Here is a 27051-nt window from a genome sequence, read left to right as displayed (position 1 = left end):
TTTGTTTAAATCACCCATGGAGCTTTAAAAATACACCCATTTTGCGTGCAGAGATTAAAATTTAATTGCTTTGGGCTGGAGAGATGGCTTAGCAGTTAAGCACTTGCCTGTGAAGCCTAAGGACCCCGGTTCAAGGCTCGATTCCCCAGGGTCCACGTTAGCCAGATGCACAAGGGGGCGCACGCATCTAGAGTTCATTTGCAATGGCTGGAGGCCCTTGCGCGCCCATTCTCTCTCTATATATATGTATCTGCCTCTTTCTCTGTCTGTCGCTCTCAAGTAAATAAATAAAATTAAACAGAAACCCACAGTCATTTAAAAAAAATTTAATTGCTCTGGGAAGGAGTGGTACGTGTAAAGTTCCCTGGATGATCCAATTATGAATCCAAGGTTGCAAATGCCCACTCTAGGAGTTGAGACCTGCCTTGTCTACTTTATCAGCCATAGCTCCATGTGCCTGTTAGGGTTAAATGAGCTAAAATTAAGTGTCCAATTTCTCCTTTGCAGTAGCCACATTTTAGATGTTCACTAGTCACATTGTACTGTAGCTAGCGGCTACTGTATTGGTCAGGACTTGGCACTGCAGGGGTGGAACCAAATATACAATTGCTGATTGCGACTACTTACAGAAAATCACAATTTATTTTTCACTTTGCCAGAGTAAGGGAAATAGAGAGTATTCTTTGTTCTAGATCAAAGCTCCTTGCTAGGAAATGTATGTAAGTTATCTTAATATTTACAGTAACCCCTGATGAGCACATTATTCCCATTTTACATAAAGCAAATGAAGTCAGACTCCTGAAGGCATGGCTCATACTGGTGAGTGTCAGCTCGACAGTCATTTCATTATCAGCATTTCTGTAGCCTGCTTCTCAGAGTTACAAAGCATATACATTGGACATTATTTTACTATAGAAAGGAATGAAATTCTGGCATACAGTGCAAGAAAAAAAAACTAAAAACTAAGTATGCCAAGGACACATAGTGTATGATTCCACTTACACAGACATTTCTGAAACAGGAAAATTCAATGAGTCAGTAAGTTTGAGTAAAGGTTACAAGAACTGGGAAGGAGGAAAGAATGAGGGCTTGGGCTGGAGCGATAACTCGGTGGTTAAAGGTGCGTGCTTGCAAAGCCTGACAGCCTGGGCTTGAGTCCCCAGTACCCATGTAAAGCCAGATGCACAAAGTGACACAGGCATCCGGAGTTTGTTTGCAGGTGCAGGAGGCCCTGGTGCACCCATATTCTCTCCCTCTCCCTCTCTGTCTGCCTCTTTCTCTCTCTCAAATAAATAAATATATTAAAAAAGAATGGGGGGGGGGCTGGAGAGGTGCCTTAGTGGTTAAGGCATTTGCCTGCGAAGCCAAAGGATTCAGGTTCAGTTCCCCAGAACCCACATAAGCCAGATACACAAGGGGTGCATGTGTCTGGAGTTCTTTTGCAGTGGTTAGAGGAGGCCCTGGCATGCCCATTCACTCTCTGTCTCTCTTCTGTCTCTCTCCTTACAAATAAATAATTAAATTTTTTAAAAAAAAACAGAAGCTGCCTGGCATGGTGTGGTGACCCTATGTCTAAAAACCAATAAATAAATAAATAAAAGAGTGGGACTTATGTTTAGTGGGTACAGAAGTTGTGTTTGGAGAAACAGAATAGTTTCATGAAATTTTTCTTGCTAGGTGTGGCTCACCAAAAAAAAAAAAAAAAAGAATAAGAAAAAACACTGGTAAAATTTTTATGTAGAGATAGTATTGGCGGGCAAAGAGCAATGTGAATATAAAGCACAGCAAGTTGCATATTTCATGTTACAGAAGTTGAAAAATTTTGCAGTTATGCAGGTAGAGGCCACTGCTGTCATTACTACTTACATATTTATTAGCTTCCCAAATAAAAGATTAAAAAAACTTGTCTGGGGCTGGAGAGATGGCTTAGCAGTTAAGTGCTTGCCTGTGAAGCCTAAGGACCCCAGTTAAGGCTCGATTCCCCAGGACCCACGTTAGCCAGATGCACAAGGGGGCACACGTGTCTGGAGTTCATCTGCAGTGGCTGGAAGCCCTGTCGTTCTCAAATCAATAAATAAAAATAAACCAAAAAAAATTAAAAAAAAACTTGTCTGGGTATGCCATATTCTATGTCTAAAGGCTCTGGATTTAAATCGAATAACCTGAAGGGATTGTAGTATTATTAATATTCATTATTCCATTCAAAGTTTTTTGTATCCTTCTAAGCAATGAATATAGGTGAGATTGGTCGAAAGAAAGCCAAGTCCCCTATATGTGTTTTCTTTTAAAAGAAGAACTATATGAAAGGAATATGGTCAACAATTTACAAATAAAGCCCAGTTTCACACATCCCCAACTTTTTACTATTCCAGTGTAATATCCTGAGTAAGTGGCCAGGTTTGGAGTTAGGCTGTCCCCTTAAACTAGATACTTAGTCGAGGCCTTACTTTCCTCATCTTTAAAATGGATATAGTATTTCACAAGAATAAGAGGAATAGTATTTCAAGTTTTTAGCTGAGTTCTTGGCATAAACTAAGTCCTAAGGAAATGTTATTGTTGCTAGTACTTCACTCTGCTGATTTCCCTCAGGTTTCCAGTGTAGCTTAATTATTTTTGCCTAATGGATAATTGTGTTGTTCACAACTCCTTTTAGGGACTGGAGAGATGGCTTAGTGGTTAACACACTTGCTGGCAAAGCCAAAGGACCAAGGTTTAATTCCTCAGGACCCACGTAAAGCCATACGCACAAGGTGGCACATGCATCTGAAGTGTGTTTACAGTGGCTAGAGGCCCTGGCCTATACATTCTGTCTCTCTCTCTCTTAAATAAATAAATAAAAACAACTCCTTTTATTAGCATTGTGGCAGGGAGAAAACCCAGCACATCCACTAGCAGCCTGAGGAAGAGTTGCTCTCTCCCCCTTGGAGACTTGTACTCAAGAAAAGGGCCCTTGGCTGTTCTGTGGAAAGGAATTTCAGGAAATGCCAGGATGAAGTAAAGTTAGGGAGTTGATTAAGTATCTAGAGAGTCAAATAGCAAAAAGACAGGACACAATTTCAAGGTGTGGACTTCTGGAAAGTTGGACTTAGGTGTCGCACAATAGCAAATGCACACATATACACGGACCCACACATACGGACGCGCATGCACACCCAATCCTGTGGCTGAGTTACATTTCTCAAAGAATGTAATTTACAATCGTTTAAAGATTAAGCAGGGGCTGGAGGGATTGCTCAGTGGTTAAGGCATTTGCCTATAAAGCCTAGCCACCTGAGTTACCAACATAAAGCCAGATGTGCAAAGTGGCGCATGCATCTGGAGTCTATTTGCAAGAGGCTGGAGGCTCTGGCACACCCATCCTATCATCTGTGTCTCTTCTCTCTCTCTCTGCTTGCAAATAAATAAAGTTATTATTATTATTATTATTTTGGTTTTTCAAGATAGGGTTTCACTCTAGCCAAGGCTGACCTGGAATTCACTATGTAGTCTCAGGGTAGCCTTGAACTCAGTGATCCTCTTACCTCTGCCTCCCAGGTGCTGGAATTAAAGGCATGTGCCACCATACCCGGCTTAAATAAAGTATTTTTTTTTTAAATAATGAAGATTAAGCAGACCTCACAGTGCCTGACACTACCTACACAAGACCATCATAATAGCAGGAAAAGATCACGACATCAAAATAAAAGAGACTGATTGAGAGGGGGAGGGGATATGATGGAGAACGGAGTTTCAAAGGGGAAGGTGAGGGGAGGGAGGGTATTACCATGTGATATTGTTTATAATCATGGAAGCTGTTAATAAAAAAAATTGGAAAAAAAAGATTAAGCAAAACTTAAAAGTTAAGTAGAAACAGATGAACTAAAGTCAGTGGCTCACACATTTAATCCTAGTACTCAGGACAATGAAGTAAAAGGAGGACCATGGGTTCAAGGCCAGCCTGGCCTTCAGAGTGATTTGCAGGTAAGTCTAGGCTAGAATGATTTCCTGTCCCCCAAAACAAATAATAATAGCAATAAAAAAATGAACTGGTTGGGCTGGAGGGATGGCTTAGTGGTTAAGGTGCTTGCCTACAAAGCCAAAGGACCTAGGTTCAATTCCCCAGGACCCACGCAAGCCAGATGCCTAAGGTGGCGCATGTATATGGAGTTCATTTGCAGTGGCTGTAGGCCCTGCCCACCCCCATTCTTTCTCTGTCTGCCTGTCTATCTCTCTCTGCTTCTCTCTCTCTCTCTGTCTCTAATAAGTAAATAAATAAAATATCTTTTTCAAACATTTTGTCCCTAAGTGAACATAGTTCATTTATTGTCTTTAACATCCTTATATGCAGGAAAGCATATGTTGCGTTTGTAGGCAATTTTGGCTACATAAGTTATTCTGAAGTTTCTTGATTCAGCCAGCAGGAAGGCTAAGCTAGATCCCAGGGAAGGCAGTTTCTTTGCCTTATTACATCCCCCCAATTTTTCCTATTTTTCTATCCTGCCTCACTTTTGGGATGAGTTTAGGAAAATATACGTTAACAACTTTTATATGAAAATGGGTCTATCTGAAAGTTGTTTTTCTTTTTTTGAGGTAAGGCCTCACTGTAGCCCAGGCTGACCTGGAATGCACTATGTAGTCTCAGGGGGCCTTGAACTCGCAGCGATCCACCTACTTCTCCCTCCTGAGTGCTGGGATTAAAGGCATGCACCACTACGTCCAGCTTCTGAAAGTTGTTTTTGTTTAATCTTTATTTTTATTTATTTATTAAAAATTTTTTTTGTTCATTTTTTATTTATTTATTTGAGAGTGACAGACACAGAGAGAAAGACAGATAGAGGGAGAGAGAGAGAATGGGCGCACCAGGGCTTCCAGCCACTGCAAACGAACTCCAGATGCGTGCGCCCCCTTGTGCATCTGACTAACGTGCGTCCTGGGGAACCGAGCCTCGAACCAGGGTCCTTAGGCTTCACAGGCAAGCGCTTAACCACTAAGCCATCTCTCCAGCCCTTTATTTATTTATTTGAGAGAAAGAGAGTGAAAGAGAGAGAGAATGGGTACACCAGATGAATTCCAGATGGATGTGCCACATTGTGCATGTAGCTTACATAGGTCCTGGGAAGCTGAACCTGGGTCCCTTAGCTTTGCAGGGAAACACCTTAACCACAAAGCCACCTCTCCAGCCCTGCAAACGGTATCGTATCACTATAAAATAACAGTCTAAAAACAGCTAGCTAGCTTAGTTACTAAGCTAATGCATAAACAGTGTGAACCAGTGATGCGAAGGACAGATGTAAACTTTGGGAGTATCTTCCCAGGGGTAGAGATTGAATCTGGGTAAAAAGACTTGCTTTGGAAAGCTGTTTTCAGTTCTGGACAGTGATGCTTTATGAGTGTTTGTTCTCAGGATAGATAGCATTGGTTTTCCAGGGGCCATGTGTTGGAACCTGGCACCCTGGAGAGTAAGGATGTTCTGGCTAGGAAAGGGCTAGTTTCCACGGTGAGTAAACTGATCTTCTGGTTTACACATGAGCCTTATGCAGCTTAACTAGTCTCTTACTGTCACAGAGATTGATGCCCTTTATAATATTGAGAAACCTCAGTGCTAGGATTGTTAAGACTTTGGGCCTTCCCTTTGCTTGTGGTAATGGCGTTACGGTCATGTTATCCTCCAAGTCCTGGTAGTGAGCCAGGTCCACGCCCCGAATACCTCTTCTTCAACATACACTGTCATTTCTCCTTCCAAAGTCAGTAATTAAGCCGGGCGTGGTGGCACATGCCTTTAATCCCAGCACTCGGGAGGCAGAGGTAGGAGGATTGCTGTGAGTTCGAGGCCACCCTGAGAATGAGAATACATAGTAAATTCCAGGTCAACCTGGGCTACTGTGAGACCCTACCTCGAAAAACTAAAAAAGAAAAAAAGTCAATAATTAGTAATTTGTTGATCAAAACCACTTTCTAATAGTGGTTTTGTGTTCTGTGTCCAATTTTTTAAAAAATATTTTATATTTATTTATTTATTTATTTGACAGTGAACGAGGGGGAGAGAGAATGGGAATGCCAAGGCCTCCAGCCACTACATACGAACTCCAGATGCTTGCACCCCCTTGTGCATCTGGCTAACGTGGGTCCAAATAATTTGTTGCACAATACAAAAAGATGTTCTCTGTAGAAACCTGAAACACTTGAATTCATTTTATCCCTATTGTATTTCTCTCTCCTTCCTTCTGTTTTCCCCTCCTCCTCTCTATGTAGCCCAGGCTGGTCTTGAATTCACTATGTAACCCATGCTGACTTTGCATTCTCAACAATTCTCCTGTCTCAGCCTCCCAAATGCTAGGATTACAAGTGTTTTTTAAGTGTCACCCTCCATGCTTGAGCCTTCTTTTCCACTAGGTGAGTAGACCTGTGACTATGGTGTGTTCTTCCAAGCTCCTTAAGTTCATTTACCATATGCATAGTAAGACCTTATGAAATATGCATTTTGTGTTCATGCTAACATTAAAAAAATCATAACTTACTTTCTGCAGTCTTTTTCATAGCAGTTGCTCAATGATTTATCTGGGATATCTATGTTCACAGAGATTTCTCTCGTTATTGAAAAATACATTAGGGTGGGCTGGGGAGATGGCTTAGTGGTTAACGCACTTGCCTACAAAGTCTAAGGAGCCATGTTTGTCTCTCCAGGCCCCACAAAAAGCCAGATGCACAAGGTGACACAAGTGTGCAAAGTTGTACTTGTGCACAAGACAGCACATGCATCTGAAGTTCAATTGCAGTGGCTGGAGGCCCTGGTGCACCAATTCTTTTTTTTTTTTTTTTTTAATTTTTATTAACATTTTTCATGATTATAAAATATATCCCATGGTAATTCCCTCCCTCCCCACCCCCACACTTTCCCGTTTGAAATTCCATTCTCCATCATATTACCTCCCCATTACAATCATTGTAATTACATATATACAATATCAACCTATTAAGTATCCTCCTCCCTTCCTTTCTCCACCCTTTATGTCTCCTTTTCAACTTACTGGCCTCTGCTACTAAGTATTTTCATTCTCACGCAGAAGCCCAGTCATCTGTAGCTAGGATCCACATATGAGAGAGAACATGTGGCGCTTGGCTTTCTGGGCCTGGGTTACCTCACTTAGTATAATACTTTCCAGGTCCATCCATTTTTCTGCAAATTTCATAACTTCATTTTTCCTTACCGCTGAGTAGAACTCCATTGTATAAATGTACCACATCTTCATTATCCACTCATCTGTTGAGGGACATCTAGGCTGGTTCCATTTCCCAGTTATTATAAATTGAGCAGCAATAAACATGGTTGAGCATGTACTTCTAAGGAAATGAGATGAATCCTTTGGATATATGCCTAGGAGCGCTATAGCTGGGTCATATGGTAAATCAATCTCTAGCTGTTTTAGGAACCTCCACACTGTTTTCCACAATGGCTGGACCAGATTGCATTCCCACCAGCAGTGAAGAAGGGTTCCTTTTTTTCCACATCCCCGCCAACATTTATGATCATTTGTTTTCATGATGGTGGCCAATCTGACAGGAGTGAGATGGAATCTCAATGTAGTTTTAATCTGCATTTCCCTGATGACTAGTGACGTAGAACATTTTTTTAGATGCTTATATGCCATTCGTATTTCTTCCTTTGAGAACTCTCTATTTAGCTCCATAGCCCATTTTTTGATTGGCTTGTTTGATTCCTTATTATTTAACTTTTTGAGTTCTTTGTATATCCTAGATATTAATCCTCTATCAGATATATAGCTGGCGAAGATTTTTTCCCATTCTGTAGGTTGCCTCTTTGCTTTTTTCACTGTGTCCTTTGCAGTGCAAAATCTTTGTAATTTCATTAGGTCCCAGTGGTTAATCTGTGGTTTTATTGCCTGAGCAATTGGGGTTGTATTCAGAAAGTCTTTGCCAAGACCAATATGTTGAAGGGTTTCCCCTACTTTTTCCTCTAGCAGTTTCAAAGTTTCAGGTCTGATGTTAAGGTCTTTAATCCATTTGGACTTAATTCTTGTGCATGGCGAGAGAGAAGAATCTATTTTCATCCTTCTGCAGATATTTATCCAGTTTTCAAAACACCATTTGCTGAAGAGGCTGTCTCTTCTCCAATGAGAATTTTTGGCATTTTTATCGAATATCAGGTGGCTATAGCTACTTGGGCTTACATCTGGGTCCTCTATTCTGTTTCACTGATCTACATGTCTGTTTTTGTGCCAGTACCATGCTGTTTTTGTTATTATGGCTCTGTAGTATAGGTTAAAATCAGGTATGGTGATACCACCAGCCTCTTTTTTGTTGCTCAGTATTATTTTAGATATTCGAGGTTTTTTGTGATTCCAAATGAATTTTTGGATTGTTTTTTCTATTTCCATGAAGAAAGCCTTTGGAATTTTGATAGGGATTGCATTAAATGTGTAGATTGCTTTAGGTAAGATTGCCATTTTCACAATATTGATTCTTCCAATCCAGGAACAAGGGATGTTTCTCCACTTTCTAGTGTCTTCTGCAATTTCTCGCTTGAGTGTTTTAAAGTTCTCATTGTATAGATTCTTTACTTCCTTGGTTAGGTTTATTCCAAGGTATTTTATTTTTTTTGATGCAATTTTGAATGGGAGTGATTCTTTGATTTCATCCTCTGTGTGTTTGTTGTTAGCGTATATGAAGGCTACTGATTTCTGTGTATTTATTTTGTATCCTGCTACATTGCTGTAGGTTTTGATCAGCTCTAATAGCTTGCTAGTAGAGTCTCTAGGGTCCTTTATGTATAGAATCATGTCATCTGCAAATAATGATAACTTGATTTCTTCCTTTCCAATTTGTATCCCTTTTATGTGTGTCTCTTGCCTTATTGCTATGGCTAAGACTTCCAAAACTATATTAAATAGAAGTGGGGACAGTGGACACCCTTGTCTTGTTCCTGATTTTAGTGGAAAAGCTTCCAGTTTTTCCCCATTTAGTAATATGTTGGCCGTAGGCTTGTCATAAATAGCCTTTATTATATTGAGATATGTTCCTTCTATTCCCAGTCTCTGTAGGACTTTTATCATGAAGGGATGTTGGATTTTGTCAAATGCTTTCTCTGCATCTAATGAGATGATCATGTGATTTTTGTCCTTCAACCCGTTTATGTAATGTATTACATTTATAGATTTGCGTATGTTGAACCATCCCTGCATCTCTGGGATAAAGCCTACTTGGTCAGGGTGAATGATCTTTTTGATATACTCTTGTATTCTGTTTGCCAATATTTTGTTGAGAATTTTTGCATCTATGTTCATGAGGGAGATTGGTCTGTAATTTTCTTTTTTTGTTCTATCTTTGCCTGGTTTTGGTATCAGGGTGATGCTGGCCTCATAGAAGGAGTTTGGTAGAATTCCTTCTTTTTCTATTTCCTGGAAAAGCTTAAGAAGCAATGGTGTTAGCTCTTCCTTAAAAGTCTGGTAAAATTCAGCAGTGAATCCATCCGGGCCTGGGCTTTTTTTAGTGGGGAGATTATTGATAACTGTTCGGATCTCCATGTTTGTTATAGGTCTATTTAAGTGATTAATCTCATTTTGATTTAATTTAGGTAGGTCATATAGATCAAGGAAATCATCCATTTCTTTCAGATTTTCATACTTTGTGGTGCACCAATTCTTTCTCTTTCTCTATCTGTCATTTAAAAAAAAAGGCCAGTCTGTTGGGTTTGCCTCAAAAAAAAAGCTTGTGTGTTTAGCAGTCTTTCTATGAATGGATATTTAGATTTCATTTCTTTACAAGTAGAAATAACTGTATTTATATCTGGTTGTACATGTATATATGTGTGCACATATATACATACATGTAAATGTGTATATATGTATGTTTTCTTGTACATAGGTACCAGTGTCAGTGTCCTTGGGACAGTGGTTCTCAACTGGGAGGAATTTGTCCCAGGAGACATTTGGTGATATCTAGAGACATTTTTTTTTTTTTGGTTTTTCAAGGTAGGGTCTCACTCTGGTCCAGGCTGACCTGGAATTAACTCTGTAGTCTCAGGGTGGCCTCGAACTCATGGCGATCCTCCTACCTCTGCCTCCCGAGTGCTGGGATTAAAGGCGTGCGCCACCACGCCCGGCCTTAGAGACATTTTTGGGTGTGTGTGTGTATTCCTTGAGATCAGATCTGTGGCGGTTTGATTCAGGCGTCCCCCATAAACTTAGGTATGCTGAATGCTAGGATCCCAGCTGGTGGAGATTTGGGAATTAATGCCTCCTGGAAGGAGTGTATTGTTGGGGGTGGGCTTATGGGTGTTATAGCCAGTTTCCCCATGCCAGTGTTTGGCACACTCTCTTGTTCCTGTTGTCCACCTTATGTTGGCCAGAGGATAATGTCCACCCTCTGCTCATGCCATCGTTTTCCCCTGCCAACATGGAGCTTCCCCTTCAAGCCTGTAAGCCAAAAATAAACCATTTTTTCCCAAAGCTGCTCTTGGTTGGGTGATTTCTACCAGCTATGCGAACCTGGCTGCAACAAAGCCTGTCCCGAACCTGAAGCTTGCAGTTTCTGGACTAGGCTGGCTGCTGAGCCCCCACAGTGCCCCCGCCCCTGTCCTCTCATTGCTGTGCTTACGGGTGTGTGTGGCCACGCCTGGCTTTTTACATGAACGCTAGGGATCAAATCCAGCTATTCACGCTTACACGGCCATCTCCCCAGCTCTGGGGATATTGTTAAAATGTGGGGAGATGGGGCTGGAGAGAGATGGCTTAGCACTTAAGGCGTTTGCCTGCAAAGTTAAAGAACCCTGGTTCGATTCCCCAGTTACCCATGTTAGCTAGATGCACAAGGGGGTGCACACGTCTGGAGTTCGTTTGCAATGGCTGGAGGCCCTGTGCGCCCATTCTCTCTCTACTTCTCCCTCTTTCACTGTCAAATAAATAAATAATTTTAAAATGTGGGGAGATGGGCTGGAGAAATGGCTTAACAGTTAAAGCATTTGCCTGTGAGGTCTAAGGGCCCAAGTTGGAATTCCCCAGTACCCACGTAGGTGGCGCAAGGGTCTGGAGTTCATTTGCAGTGGCTGGAGGCCTTGGAGTGCTCATTTTCTCTCTTTCTCTGTCTCTTCCTTCCTCTCTTGCAAATAAATAAAATAAAATATTCAAAAAATAAATAAATGTGGGGAGAAGAGTAGCTACCCATATCTAGTGGGTAGGAGCCAGAGATGCCAAAAATCATCCTGCAGTATGTGGACCAGCCCGCCCCCCCCCCCCATAACAAAGAATTATGTAGTAAAACAGCAAAGCCAGTTAATTCCCTGTTTGGGGCTCTTGTTTACACAGAACCTATACTTGATGTGGATTTCTATTAGTTGTAGCTGTTGCTATGCGACACACCATAAACTCAACATAATAGTAGTTGTTTTTCATGGCTCTAATGTTGGGTGGGCGGACCCTCCCTGGCGCTTGTGCAGCCGCGGTCAACTGAGTGCAACCCGAGAGCTGAGCGTCCTGGCTCATGCCTGACTGCTGCTTCCACTTGGCATTTTGGAGGCTTTGCTTTTTCTCCACGTGGCTTCTCGTCCCCCAGCAGCATACTCCTATGCTCAAGGGACTGTCTCATGAGAACAAAATAAGTAGAGATTCCAGGGCTGAAGAGATGGCTTAGTGGTTAAGGCGCTTGCCCGAGAAGCCTAAGGACCCAGGTTTGACTCCCCAGAACCCAGGTAAGCCAGAAGCACAAGGTGAGGCAGGCACACAGGTGGCGGATGCTGTCTGGAATTTGTTTGCAGTGGCTAAGGCCCTAGTGCACCGATTCTCCCTCTTTTGCTCATTAAAAAAAAGAAAAAAAAAAGCTGGGCGTAGTGGTGCACACCTTTAATCGCAGCACTAGGGAGGCAGAGGTAGGAGGATCACTGTGAGTTCAAGGCCACCCTGAGACTATTGAGTGAGTTCCTGGTCAGCCTGGGCTACAGTGAGACCCTACCTCGAAAAACAAAAACAAACAAAAAAACACCAAATAAACAAGCAAGATTCCAAATGACAAACACCACTTGTTAGTCCTTCCTTTCAGATTTCAGTGTCACTGTGTACTCTGTCAGTTCCAGTTGCAGAGCCAGCCCACATTCAGGAGAGGGAAAATGCTGTCTATTCTCACACAAACTAAACAGAACGGGCTGTGAGGACTCGTAAAGAGGGCAGTGGCTCAGTTCATTCCCATTGATAAATGTCTGAAAAAGCCACAGGTCACGTGCGTGAGCATAACTCATATAATATTATAGAAATCTGCATGTCTTTTTCTTTTTTTAAAATATTTTTTGTTCATTTTTTATTTTTATTTTTTTTGAGAGCGACAGACACAGAGAGAAAGACAGATACAGAGAGAGAGAGAATGGGTGCGCCAGGGCTTCCAGCCACTGCAAACGAACTCCAGACATGTGCGCCCCCTTGTGCATCTGGCTAACGTGGGTACTGGGGAACCAAGCCTTGAACCAGGGTCCTTAGGCTTCAAAGGCAAGTGCTTAACCACTAAGCCATGTCTTCAGCCCCCCCTGCATGTCTTTATCTTTCTACCCATAGTTGTCTAGTGCCAAGAAACTCAATTTTTGTGGAATCAAACTGAAGCGTTAGATCTGGGCTGGTGGCGCTTTAATCCCAGCACTCAGGAGGCAGAGGTAGGAAGATTGCTGTGAGTTTGAGGCTACCCTGAGACTACACAGTGAATTCCAGGTCAGCCTGGAGTGAGACTCTGCCTTGAAAAAACAATTTAAAAAACACAAATGAACATGGGGCTGGGGAAATGGCTGAGGAGTTAAGATGTTTCCCTGCAAAGCCTAAGGACCCCAGCTCGATTCCCCAGGACCTATGTAAGGCAGATGCACAAGGGGACCATGAGTCTGGAGCTCATTTGCAGTGGCTGGAGGCCCCGGCGTGTCCATTCTCACTTTCTCTCTGCTTCTTCCCCTCTCTCTCTCTCTCTCTCAAATAAATAAATAAAATATTTTTTTAAAAAAACATGGAGGGCTGGAGAGATGGCTTAGTGGTTAAGCACTTACTTGCCTGTGAAGCTTAAGGACCCAGGTTCAAGGCTCGATTCCCCAGGACCCACATTAGCCAGATGTACAAGGGGGCACACAAGTCTGGAGTTCAATTGCAGTGGCTGGAGGCCCTGGCGCGCCCATTCTCTCTCTCTCTCTCTCTCTCTCTCTCTGCCTCTTTTTCTCTGTCTGTTGCTCTCAAATAAATAAATAAAAACGAACAAAAAAGTTTAAAAAACATGGAAAACTGAAATGTTAAGGGGTCATTTTGGAATGCATAGCCACAGCTCTGTGAGTCACATTGGTCAGTCATCCAGCCTTCTCTTGCTTTCTGTGTGGCCAAATCCATAAACCCATGTCAGTTATCCTGGTTGTAGAGCTGGAACATGTCCTGAAAAGTAGTCGATGGCTGAGAATCGTGCTTCCTACTCAGTCACGTCTCAGGTTTTGTTGTGTTGGGTGGGGTAGTGTTGTATGCGTGTGTGTGTGTGCGCGCACATGCATGTGCAGATGTGTGCTCACAGGAGCAGACACCAGACAAGTGCCCTCCTCTTGTACTTCTGCTTTTCTTCCTTCATTTGGAATCTCTCATGGAGCCTAGAGATTCCTGTTTTCTGGTTACACCGGCTCATCAGTGAGCCCCAGCAATCTTCCTGTCTCTACCCCTCAGCTGGGGCTGGAGGCGTGAGTGGCCACATCCAGCTTTCTGTGGGGACTGAATGTGTGTCCTCTTGCCTGCACAAGTCTCCTTACTCACTGAGGCATCTCGCCAAGCCCTGCTTAATATTTATAACTGTTTTGTTGAGATCTACTATTCAGTCACTTGTTTTGGTTTTTCGAGGTAGGGTCTCACTGTAGCCCCAGCTGACCTGGAATTCACTATGGAGTCTCACGGTGGCCTTGAATTCATGGTGATCTGTCTACCTCTGCCTCCCGAGTGCTGGGATTAAAAGGGTATGCCAACATGCCCGGCTTACTCAGTCACATTTTAAGGACTCTGCTGACAAGTAAAATGGACCCAGCTATAATGCTTTGGTCCATTTCACTCCTCTGTTCACATGTGTAGTATGTTATGGTGTCTGGCGCGTGCTACATATGCATGTATCTGTACAGATGTACTCACAGGCACCCAGAGACCTGAGGAAAAGGTCGGCTATCCTCCTTCTGCTGTGTCTGTGGGTGCTGGGAAACCAAACTCAGGCAGCATCAGGCCCTCATGCTTGCAGCGAACACTGACCTGCCAAACCATCTCTCCAGCCCCATTTTACCTTTTAAAACTTTTATTTATTTGTGTGTGGGAGGTGTGAATGTGCGTGTGTGTGCCCATTTTTTGTGCATGTATGCACGTGCCAGGATCTCTTGCCACTACAAACGAATGTGCAACTGGCTTCACACAGGTGGCTGGGGAATTGAACCCAGCCTGGCAGGTTTTACAAGCAAACATCTTTAACCGCTGAACAGTCTCTCTAGCCCCTTGTTTTTGATACAAAGGGGGTGGGATAGCTCAGTGGTAGAGCACATGCTTAGCATGCACCAAGCCCTGAGTTCATCCCCAGCATTGCAAGTGAATATGAACTGATATAAAATAAAATAATAATACGAAGGTGGGCTTATATCCAAGAGGATCCTGGGCTATCGATTCTTACCGTGTTTTTACTTTTATTACTGTTTCAGGAGGAAGTATAACAGGAGCTCTGTTTAATCCAGCATTGGCACTTTCACTACATTTCATGTGCTTTGATGAAGCTTTTCATCAATTTTTTATAGTATACTGGCTGGCTCCTTCTTTAGGTAAGCATATTTTTATTTGCTATATATGCCTCAAAGATTAGGATGCTTTTTTAAAATATTTTGTTTTATTTATTTATTTATTTATTTGTCAGAGAGAATGGGCACGCCAGGCCTCCAGCCACTGCAAACGAACTCCAGACACGTTTGCCCCCTTGTGCATCTGGCTAACGTGAGTCCTGGGGAGTTGAACCTGGGTCCTTTGGCTTTGCCAGCAAATGCCTTAACCACTAAGCCATCCCTCCAGCCCAGATTAGGATGTTTTAAAATGTGACACAGAATGTCATTGTAACATGCCAATTTCCAAAGCCATAGTAAGTACAAAAAGAAAATGATAAAACATAGTTAACATTCTCAAAATAGTATTTTGTGTGGTATCCTTTAAAACTGTTTTTATCAGGGCTGGATGTATATAGTACAGTGTGTGCCTAGCATTTGTGAGTCCCTGGGGCTGGGGCCAGTAATACAAATCACTTCCATCCAAAAATAATCTTTAAAAAAGTTATTTACTTGCATGTATGTGAGGGTGGCATCAGGATCTCTTGCCATTACGAATGAACACAAGATGCATATGCCACTTATTTTGTTTACTTTTATTTTTATTTATTTGAGAACAACAGGCAGAGAGAGAGAAATAGGCAGATAGATAGAGAGGGAATGGGCGCGCCAGAGCTTCCAGCCACTGCAAAGAAACTGCAGACGTGTGCGCCCCCTTGTGCATCTGGCTAACGTGGGTCCTGGGGAATTGAGCCTCGAACCAGGGTCCTTAGGCTTCACAGGCAAGCGCTTAACCACTAAGTCATTTCTCCAGTCCCATATGCCACTTTTTAAAATTTTTTTTTTTTTGAGGCAGGGTTTCACTTTGGCCCAGTCTGACCTGGAATTAACTATGCAGGCTCAGGGTGGCCTAGAACTCACAGCAATGCTCCCACCTCTGCTTTCTGAGTGCTGGGACTTAAAGGTGTGTGCCACCATGCCTGGAATATATGCTGCTTTTTGCATCTGGCTTTACTTTACATGGGTGCTGGGGAATTGAATCCGGACTAGTAGGCTTTGCAAGCAATCACCTAATTAAAGCAATTAAGCTGAGCCATCTCCCCAGGATCCCTCCTCCATTAACCTTTTAACTGAGTGAAGCTAGAGTGAGACCTTGCCTCAAAAAACAAAACAAGGGTAGGTCATGGATGAGACTAATAATGGTACCAAACTGCCTGTATTTACTGAATAGAAAACTAATAAAAAACAAACAAACAAAACCCAACCAACCAAACAAAAAGCACCTAGAAGGGCCAAGGAAATAGCTAAGTTGGTTAAGTGCTTGCCTTGCAAGTGTAAGGACTTGAGTTTGATCCCCAGCACCTGCCTAAAAATGCGGAGTGTCGTGGCACACACTTGTACTCCCAGTGTTGGAGGGGCCAAGAGGAGGATCCTTGGAGCTCACTTGCATCCAGTGCAGCCTAACTGGTGAGCTCCAAGTCAGTGAGAGACCCTGTCTCAAAGGAGGTATATGGCCTTCCTGAGCATGACACTTGAGGTTGCTCTCTGGCTTCTACGCTAACATGTGTGCTCCAGTATCTACATGCAAAAAAAACCACAAAACAAAACAAAAACATAAAAGGGGGACTGGAGAGATGACTTAGCAGTTAAGGCGCTTGCTTGCAAAGCCAAAGGACCCAGGTTCGACTCCCCAGGACCCACGTTAGCCAAATGCACAAGGGGGCGCACACATTTGTAGTTTGTTTGCAGTGGCTGGAGGCCCTGGCACACCCATTCTCTCTCTCTTTCTCTACCTGCCTATTTCTGTATCTCTCTCTCAAATAAGTAAATAAAAATAAAATATTTAAAAACAAAAAAGGGCTATGGCGGCTCACGCCTTTAATCCCAGCACTTAGGAGGCAGAGGTAGGAGGATCCATGCATTTGAGGCCACCCTAAGACTACATAGTGAATTCTAGGTCAGCCTGAGCTAGAGCAAGACCCTACCTTGAAAAAACAAACAAAATAAATAAATAAATAATAAAGTAAAATAAAATAAAACCTATGTTAAGGTATCAACATGCTAGTCAAACATTAAGATTTTTTTTATGATTGCCAAAAAGGAAAATAAAAACTCATTTGATACCTGAATATTCCTAGAACTTTAAGCCTAAATACATCATGAATTAAAAAAAAAAAAAAAAACTATTGCAAAATCCTCTTTCAATACAGTAACTGGAGCCCAAATCACTTTCTTTTATTTCACACTGAAAAACTAAGCAGTGACTACATGCTTGACTTGTCTGGTATAACCTGAGAAATGAAATTCGGGGTTAGAGACATAGTCCTGTGATAGAGGCCTTGTCTAACATGTGTAAAGTGCTTCATTTGATTTATCATTGCTGCAAAAACAAAAGAAAAAGCACAAGTTGAAGAGTTACTGACATGTAGGTGTAAAAACTATCTTTATGGGCTGGAGAGATGGCTTAGTGGTTAAGCGCTTGCCTGTGAAGCCTAAGGACCCTGGTTCAAGGCTCAGTTCCCCAGGACCCACGTTAGCCAGATGCACAAGGGGGCGCACATGTCTGGAGTTCGTTTGCAGTGGCTGGAGGCCCTGGCGTGCCCATTTTCTCTCTATCTGCCTCTTTCCCTCTCTGTCTGTCACTCTCAAATAAAGAAAAGTAAAAAACAAAACAAAAAAACTATCTTTATGCGCAAGGTGGCACATGCATCTGGAGTTCATTCACAGTGGCTGGAGTCCCTGGCATGCCTATTCTCTTTCTCTGTCTCTCAAATAAGTAAAAATAAACAAAAATAATTAAAAACAAGATCTTTACCATATTTAAAGTTTTAGCACGGACTGAACTGCACTGTTTTAGATGTCTGACCTGATACATCTGTAACCCCTGCTGGTATTTGCACTGATGAAGAGTTCTAACACACTGCTGAGGGTCCAGGACATTCCAGAGTGCTGTCCCATCATTCCTCATTCCCCAGGGCCATCCCCAAGCATGGAGGGCGGGCTGCCCTTCACAGAGAGCCAAATGCACAAGTCCAGGCTTTCTGACAAGTCTGTAATGGAGCCAACCCTAAATTATTAGTCTTGGGGTTCTGTGTATCATTTGAATTAACTGTTTAGAGCCCTATTGATTTTTACCAAATATATACTTAAAAAAAAATCAGTTTGCGGGCTGGAGAGATGACTTAGCGGTTAAGCGCTTGCCTGTGAAGCCTAAGGACCCTGGTTCGAGGCTCGGTTCTCCAGGTCCCATGTTAGCCAGATGCACAAGGGGGCGCACGCGTCTGGAGTTCGTTTGCAGTGGCTGGAAGCCCTGGCGTGCCCATTCTGTCTCCCTCTATCTGTCTTTCTCTCTGTGTCTGTCGCTCTCAAATAACTAAAAATAAAAATAAATCAGTTTTTGTTGTTTTTAAATATTTATTTCAGCCGGGTGTGGTGGTGCACGCCTTTAAGCCCAGCACTCGGGAGGCAGAGGTAGGAGGATCACCATGAGTTCAAGGCCACCCTGAGACTACATGTTAATTCCAGGTCAGCCTGGGCCAGAGTAAGACCCTACCTCGAAAAACCAAATTAAAAAAATAAAAAAAAAATATTTATTTCCTGAGAGAAAGGGAGAGAGAGAGGAAAAATGGGCACTCTAGGGCCTTCTGCTGCTAAAAACAAACCCCAGATGCATGCGCCACTTTGTGCATTTGGCTTTACATGGGTACTGGGGAATTGAACCTGGGCCTTCAGGTTTAGTAAGTAAGCACCTTTAAGTGCTGAGTCATTTCTCCAGCACACCCCCCCCTCGCAGCATATGCTTTTAAAGAAGGATTTATAGTTTAAGAAAACTATGAGAATAGCAATATTAATTTTTATCCCATTAGTCATTAACGCCTTTCTTAGAGACTGTCTTGGTTTAGTTACACTGCATTTTGTCTTTCAGGGATATTGCTGATGATTTTGATGTTCAGCTTTTTCCTTCCATGGCTGCATAACAACCAAGCAACTAATAAAAAGGAGTAACTGTTCCAAAGACTCAAACTAAGTTACAGGACAGTCCTGCTGACGTGATCAAGATCTTTATCACCTCATATGCAAAATCAGGCCACAGCGGATTGTCAGTTTTCACTTCCTTTGAGGGACCGTCTTAAACTCTTCATCACTGGGACTTAAAATTACTGTGAAAATGAGGTATCCTGTATCTCTCAGTTAAGACTTCTTTCTAGTGATGTGTTAAATGCTGCTAGAGAAGATTCATTCATTAAAACCTCAGAAACCTCACACAACGATCAACTTTGGTGGGAAACAAACGAAAGGGGAAGGGAGGGTGACGGTAGACCAGGGAAATTCTCTACCAGGTGCAGGCTGAATGAACAGAATGTGTAACTAAAGCTTACCCAGTGTTGTTTTCAAATTTATGTATATATATAATTTATTTGAGACAGAGAAGGGTGGGGTGGGGAGAATGAGCATGCCAGGGCCTCCAGCCAGTGCAAACCAACTCCAGATCTATGCACCACCATGTGCATCTGGCTTACATGGGTACTGGGGAATGGAATCTGGGTTTGGCTTTGCAGGCAAGGGCCTTAACCACCAAGCCATCTCTCTAGCCCTCCCTCCCCCAGTTTTGCTTATAGAACCAGGGAAAATGCTTTACAGCCAGGCTCTCAGGGATATGACCAGTGGTGTCTTTTCAGTGAGAAAATGGCTTTTGGAAGTACGATACAGATCCACTCTCCACAACAGGTTTCCACTTACTAATTCTGACAGTCTTGCTATGCAGCCCTGATTGTCTGGAACTCTGTAGGAACCCCAGGCTGGTCTCCCATTTTTAGTGTTTTTTCAGCCTCTACCTCTGGAGTCCTGGGATTATAGGTGTGTACCGCATCTGGCTCTTTTTGCTTTTTTTGTTTGAGTCAGAGTCTCACTATGTAGCGCAGCCTGGCATGACTCACCCGTTACAACCTCCCTTATTTTTCAAGGTAAGGTCTCACTCTAACTCAGGCTGCCCTCGAACTCACAGTGATCCTCCTACCTATGCCTTCCAGGTGCTGGAATTAAAGATGTGCACCACCATGTCTGGCTGAACTCATCATCTTTCTTTTTAAAATTTTTGGCAAGTTCCATAATTGTAGATAAAAAAAACATCATTCCCTCCCCTCCCCTCCCCCCTCACAAATCCACTCTCCATTATATCCCCTCCCCTTCTCAATTAGTCTTGGATATATCATCTTTTCCTCCTATTATTAGGGTCCTGTGTAGGTAGTACCAGGCATTGCAAGGTTATGGATATCCAGGCCATTTTGTGTCTGGAAGAAGGTATCGTAAGCAGTCCAACCCTTCCTTTGGCTCTTACATTCTTTCCCCAATAGACCCTGAGCCTTGCAGGGTGTAATGAGAGATGTTTCAATGCTGAACACTCCTGTCACTTCTCAGCACAATTGTGCCTTTTGAGTCATCCCAGAGGTCTCCACCAGCTGATAAGAGAAACTTTGCTAACCCCAAAGTGAGAGTAGCATTAATATGAATGTTAAAGAGAAGGGCTTACTGGGCAGTTTAGTGAGCAAAATATAGGCATTATACCCCTAGGGCTCATGACCTCCCTACCATAGGTTTTCAGTACTAGGAATATATTTATTCCCTCCTGTGAACTGGACCTCCAGTCCAATTAGTGGTTGGTTTCTCCCTTAACAGACATGTCACTATTGCACCCACTGGCTCATTTGGCTTGGGTGGCCAAAATTAAGGCATACTGTGTCCACCACTGATGACTTCTCTCTCCCATAGGGCTGCGTGCAGTGCAGATTTTTCCAGCTTTGTCAGCTGGTCTATGGAGGAGGTTTTCAGCTCAGCTCTAGTTTGACTTTTCAGTGACCTTGCAGCCCAGGCATGTGGAATCTTCAGCAATAGGGTCTCACCCTTTATTCCTGGTGGGAAACCAAGAGCCTTGGCAATGACCTGTAATGTTTTGGAGGCATCAGGGACCTCCCTGGCCAACAACTATAAGGTATCCCATCTCTGGCACTGAAATTTTTCTAGTAATAATCTATGGCTGCTGGGTGGGCTATTGTCCAAAAAAATAGGTTTCCATCCAGCTTATTCATACACTCTTAAATTTTGATTAACCCTTTCCCCTTCCTTTACTCAATCTCTTCTCCTGACCTCACTCAGGCCATTCCACCCCCAGTAACCTGTTCATCTACTTACATAGATACAATAGCATCCCCTTAAATCCTTCCTGCTCCTCCCTCCCTTATAGCCCCTTTCTAGCTTACTGGCTTCTGCTACTGATTTTCAACCCACCTCACACACAAGCCCAAACGTTTGTAGCTAGTATCCACATACCAGAGGACATGTGGCACTTGGCTTTCTGGGCCTGGGGTTACCTCACTGGTATCTTTCTGACTGCTGGTATTACAAGGGAACACCATCTACACTTGGCTCAGGTTTCTTAGATTTGAAATATATTCTCGCATCTAAAATATTTTCTCTAGGGGCTGGAGAGATGGCTTAGCGGTTAAGCGCTTGCCTGTGAGTCCTAAGGACCCCAGTTCGAGGCTCAGTTCCCCAGGACCCACGTTAGCCAGATGCACAAGGGGGCACACGCATCTGGAGTTCGTCTGTGGCGGCTGGAGGCCCTGGCAAGCCCATTCTTTCTCTCTCTCTATCTCCCTCTTTCTCTCTCTGTCACTCTCAAATAAATAAAAATAATAAACAAAAAAAATTTAAAATATTTTCTCTAAATCATCTCAGTAGTTTCACCTAAGTTATAACCTTTAATAGGGCATAATTAAGCCCCCACATAAAGTTAAGGTTTAGGCTTTTTGCATTCTCACTTGCACCCAACAGCAAACTACCTGTTGAAGCAGGGAGAACTTGAATTTTCTTTTTTTTTTAAATTTTATTTTTTCTTTTTCTCAATTTTTATTAACATTTTCCATGATTACAAAAAGTATCCCATGGCAATACCCTCCCCTCCTTTCCCCTTTGAAATTCCATTCTCTATCATATCCCCTCCCCATCTCAATCAGTCTGTCTTTTATTTTGGTTCATGATCTGTTCCTCTTATGATGGTCTTGAGTAGGTAGTGTCAGGCAAGGTGAGGTCATGGATATGCAGGCCATTTTATGTCTGGAGGGAGCACGTTGTAAGGAGTCCTACCCTTCCTTTGGCTCTTACATTCTTTCCGCCACCTCTTCCGCATTAGACTCTGAGCCTTGGAAGGTGTGATCAAGATGTTACTCAGTACTCCAGTCACTTTTTTTTTTTAATTCCTCTCATAATTTTTGTTTGCTCAATTATCCTTCCATCATCTATCTACTCACCTATTCATCCCACTATTATTTATGGAACATCAATTGAATCTACAACACTCTTAATCATTATCGGAAGATACAAATGGTTCATTTCCTGATACAGATGGAAAAAGAGGTACACACAGGAAATATTCAGACAGTACTATCAAGATAGCATGAGATGGGAAGGGAGGGAATTACCACGGGATTTTTTTTTTATAATCATGGAAAATGCAAATAAAAATTTAAAAATTTTTTTAAAAAAAGGATAGCATGAGAAAATATAAGCATCTATGGTAGACACTCGAAATGAACATTCTAGGCACTGTTATATCTTTATGACCTCTGCTTTCACATGTTAAAACTACTCTGAGTCCCAGGTGGTATTTGCTTTCATGGTTTTACCTACTTTTGCTCCAGTCACTTCTTTCCAGCACTATGATACCTTCTGAGTCATCCCAAGGTCACTGCCATCTGAAGAGAAGATTCTCTACCCAAAGTGCGAGTAGTGTAGAACCTGAATTTTTAATATGATAAGCCCAGAGGTGTCTGTGGTTTGCTTCTCTAAGGTCACATACAGGTAAACACAACTGTTGTTACACTTCTATGTCTACCTCAAAATTCTCAGCCGTCACTGTGACTAGAGGGAGGAAAACTGAAAGTTCTGAAGAAAACAAGTCTATAATATATTTAGAGACTCAGTAGTTTTTTTTTTTTCAAGGTAAGGTCTCACTCTAGTCCAAGCTGACCTGGAACTCACTCTAATCCCAGGCTGGCCTTGAACTCATGGGGATCCTCCTACCTTTGCCTCGTGAGTGCTGGGTTCAAAGGCATAAGCCACCATAGCAGGCTCTCAGTTGTTTTGTTTTGGAGGTAGGGTCTCGCTGTAGCCCAGGCTGACCCGCTATTCATTACGTAGTCTCAGGATGGCCTCGAACTCACGGTGATCCTCCTACCTCTGCTTCTCAAGTGCGGTGATTAAAGAGCACCACCATGCCCAGCCCTCAGAAGTATTTCTTTCTTTCTTTTTTAAGTAGGAACTTTTCTTTTTTATTTATTTGACAGAGAGAAAGAGGCAGAGAGAGAATGGGCACTCCCGGGTCTCCAGGTACTGCAAACAAACTCCAGACACATGCAACACCTTGTGGTTTATGTGGGTTCTGGGGAATTGAACCTGGGTCCTTTGACTTTGCAGGCAAGCACCTTAACCACTAAGCCGTCCCTCCAGTCCAGAAACATTTCTTGAGAACCTTCAACTTTTCTCTACCAGAAGCCTTGTTCTACTATATGAGGTCTAATTTTCATGACATGCTCAAGCCATAAAAGATTAACTGTGGCCAGGCAAGGTGGCACATGTCTTTAATCCCAGCACTCAGAAGGCAGAGGTAGGAGAATCACTGTGAATTCAAGGCTAGGCTGAGACTCCATAGTGAATTCTAGGTCAGCCTGAGTTAAGAGTGAGATCCTACCTCAAAAACTGACCCCTCCCCCCAAAAAAGTTAATTGTGCTTCCCTTCTAAGGCAACTCCATGACCACAGGATAGAAACTTTAAGAAAAGTAGGAAGTGACGGGAACTGTTTGCTTAGTAAATGAACATGCTCCTGGGAATTTAGGTGCTGCTTGGTGATGAACTTGCGGCTAGGTGCTCTATTTAAATGTGCAGGTACAGCATGTTGCAGAGTCTAACAAAGAAGGCAGTTCTATGATCAAAGACTTTGCCTCTTACCTTACTAATACATCGTATTGCATTAAAACCAAGACCACTAAATTTGTGTCTGAATGGCTAAATCCAGACTTTGATAGGTTTGTTCTGCACAGTACTTAAAATAAAAGGCCAATATTGTCTTTTCACACAAAATCTCATAGTTCTACGCTTTCTTGAAGTATAACAGATCTTCAAATGCTAGGTCTGAATTCTGCTACTGCAACACCAACCAATAATGATAGTCTCCTTTAAAATGGCCCCTTGCCTTCCAAACATGAGACCATTTCCCTTGTCACATGGCTTTCTCATAGAACATATGTTACTAGTGTGAGTATTCTGTGACTTGAAAAAAGTGGGGTATTCGTGGAAAATGCTTGAACATAGGGCTGGGAGAATAGCTCAGATGGGAAGGTACTTGCCTTGCAAACATGAAGACCTGAGTTTGATTCCCAGCACCCACATAAAAATGCTGGATATGGTGGTATGATCTTGTAATCCCATCACTGGGGATGTAGAGACAGGAAGACCCCTGAAGCTCTCTAGCCAGCAAGTCTAGCCTAATTGTTGAACACACACACACACACACGTGTGTGCATATAAAAACAAGTATACAATTGTCTATTACATAGTCCCTTCAGTCCCTCTGACTTTTTTTTCCCCCAAGGTAGGGTCTCACTTTAGCCCAGGCTTATCTGGAATTCACTATGTAGACTTAGGGTGGCCTTGAATTCAGTGATCCTACTACCTCTGCCTCCCCATCCGAGTGCTGGGGTTAAAGGTGTGCGGCGCCACATCCGGCTTCTCTTGTGTTTTTAAGATCGCAGTTTGTGTTTCACTCTTACTTTAACACTGTTTTTGATGACTGACACTCAGACATTCAGTGCCTTGGCTTGAGTTCCTTTTCTATCTCACCTCCCTATCCCAGGTAGGGTTTCACTCTAGCCCAGGCTGACCTGGAATTCACTATGTAGTCTCAGGGTGGCCTTGAACTTAACAGTGATGCTCCTACCTCTGCCTCCCAAGTATTGGGATTATAGGCATGCACTACCATGGCCGGCTTTAGTTTGCCTTTTATAATCTTGTCTTCTATGCCTCAGTTACAACTTAGCTGCCAGCTGTCATTAAACAGAAATCCAAATCTGCCTCTTCCCCAGCTATTATAACCTTTTTAACAAGTTCCCTCATTCTAGTACCCATCTCCAGTGATCCACTGACCCTAACAGGAAGCATTGCCCTCTGATAGATGTATTTTCATATTTATAACCCTTCCCAAGTATTTCCCTCTACGTAATCAGTTTAAATTACTTGGATAATAACTGTCAAAGACATGCTTGCATACAGCCTTAACTCCCTGCCCGCACTACCCCTTCAGCCTTCATCATATCCACAGAACTGCAACTGGATCAAATTCAACTGCCTGCTCACTATATACTTGCATGTGTGTATCGTCTATCTCCATCCGCACATAATATGTATTTGAGGCTGCAGTAGATAGTGTATTTTTCAAAATCAGCCGGTATCCAAGCATCTTTCCTGTTTGGTGTAATCTTCCACTGCGAGAAACTAGACTGTCCTACTACAGAAGCTGCAAGGGCCTGATGCCTCCTCTGCCCCCTGCAACCCAGACTAACCAGAACTCCGTATCAAGTGCGGTAACTCAAAGACATGGCCACTGTGAAACAAGTCAGTCTAAAAGCAACCTACCTTCTCCCACTGACTGCGTAGATGACAGTTATGTGCCATCACACTCAGCTGACTTCTCATTTGAAATTAAAGTACTCCTCCAAATTAGATCTAGTTTTATTTATCTATACGTACGAAGAAGGTAACATGCTAATGTAAATGTTCCAGTTCCTTCAAGGGAAGACACTAATTCTATTCTCAGAATTTAATTGTGATATATTGACTGTAGATGATGGGTACCAGATGTAGATTCATTTACTCTAAAAAGACTTTGTCATCTTCCAGCCCCTATATTTTAATCAATATAATTTCTTAAAAATGAGATAACCAAAAACAGAACCACTAGTCCTAGCTTTTCAGGGGTATTTTGACCACTGAAACTTGGGAGAGGGGAAGAATGTCTATGCCTTTGACAAGTCTACATTAAGAATACGTAAGCCGGGCGTGGTGGTGTACGCCTTTAATCCCAGCACTGGGGAGGCAGAGGTAGGAGGATCGCCATGAGTTCGAGGCCACCCTGAGACTACGGAATTAATTCCAGGTCAGCCTGGACCAGAGTGAGACCCTACCTCGAAAAACCAAAAAAAAAAAAAAAAAAAAAGAACATGCAAGCAAAGCAATTTCAGTAACACTAAAATTAAGATCAAATAGAATCAATAAATGTTGGTTTGCTGATAATTATGAATTTCATTATTTAATACTCTAATCTGATATCTTTTTCTCAGTCATGTGTGCAACTGTCTAGTTACAATCTCTGAAAGTCATTTAGTCAAACCCTCAGTTTAGGTGAGGAATAAGCCCAGAGAACTGCCAAACCGGAACTGATGTTTCTTTGTGGGCTGTACTGTCTGCACGCCAGGTTGGGCACAGCAACTTCCACAGGAAATTGCAAAGTCTCCAAAAATTTGCCCCTTAGAAAAGCCTGACCTCATACTGAAGAATGGGTAAACTTCTAGGATAAAACTGTGTGATTAGCTAGATGTTTCTGCTCACACATTTAATCCCAGTACTCAGGAGGCCAAGGCTGTGAGTTCAGGGCCAGCCTGACCTAGATTGAGACTCTACCTTGAAAAAAATAGAAAGCACCCAGGGCAGTACTGGGCTGATACAGAAGAGGTCACAGCAAATTTAATTTCCATTTCTAACTGGTTCTTATACTTGCTAATTTTAATAGATTCAGAATTTCTGAAAGTCTGGTTAAAAAATAAAAAGAACGTAAATTAGTTTTCTTATCTAGCACAATGAAGGAAACCAAAGACTACTGGGCCAAGGGGTATCAAAACAGAATTCAGTCATCATCTAGGCAGACTGATGCTGAGTCACTTTCTTCATCTCTTTATATACAAAGGTTATCTAAAGTCCAGGTATAAGTCTAGCTACAAATCAGCCTTCTAAAACCTGAATGTTTGTTAAAATTGCAAAGCAAGGGCTGATAGCTATAAGAAATTACTCCTGATCCAAGGGAAAGCAACAGAAATTCCTTGAAATGTTTTAAAAGCCCCAATTTCAAGATCCTTACCAGAAACTCTCAACCACACATTTTTATTTCACGTTCTCAACAAAAATATGGTCAGCATGATTATTTTTGCCAATGTCACTTTTGAAA

General features: G+C 42.5%; 1 protein-coding gene across 1 annotated transcript in view; it reads left to right on the top strand.

Annotated features, from left to right (window-relative positions):
* The window catches only part of Aqp11 (aquaporin 11), a 49458-nt gene extending 30416 nt beyond the window's left edge, over positions 1–19042 (top strand). Inside the window, exons 4-5 of the mRNA XM_045146121.1 lie at positions 14669–14785; positions 18705–19042. Of these exons, the coding sequence (XP_045002056.1) occupies positions 14669–14785; positions 18705–18784 (197 nt within the window). The 3' untranslated portion in view covers positions 18785–19042. The remainder of the gene's footprint in view (positions 1–14668; positions 14786–18704) is intronic.
* The last annotated feature ends 8009 nt before the right edge of the window (positions 19043–27051 follow it).

Source organism: Jaculus jaculus, chromosome 3, assembly GCF_020740685.1.
Source record: "Jaculus jaculus isolate mJacJac1 chromosome 3, mJacJac1.mat.Y.cur, whole genome shotgun sequence".
Classification (NCBI taxonomy): domain Eukaryota; kingdom Metazoa; phylum Chordata; class Mammalia; order Rodentia; family Dipodidae; genus Jaculus; species Jaculus jaculus.
This window is presented reverse-complemented; position numbering and strand designations above follow the sequence as displayed.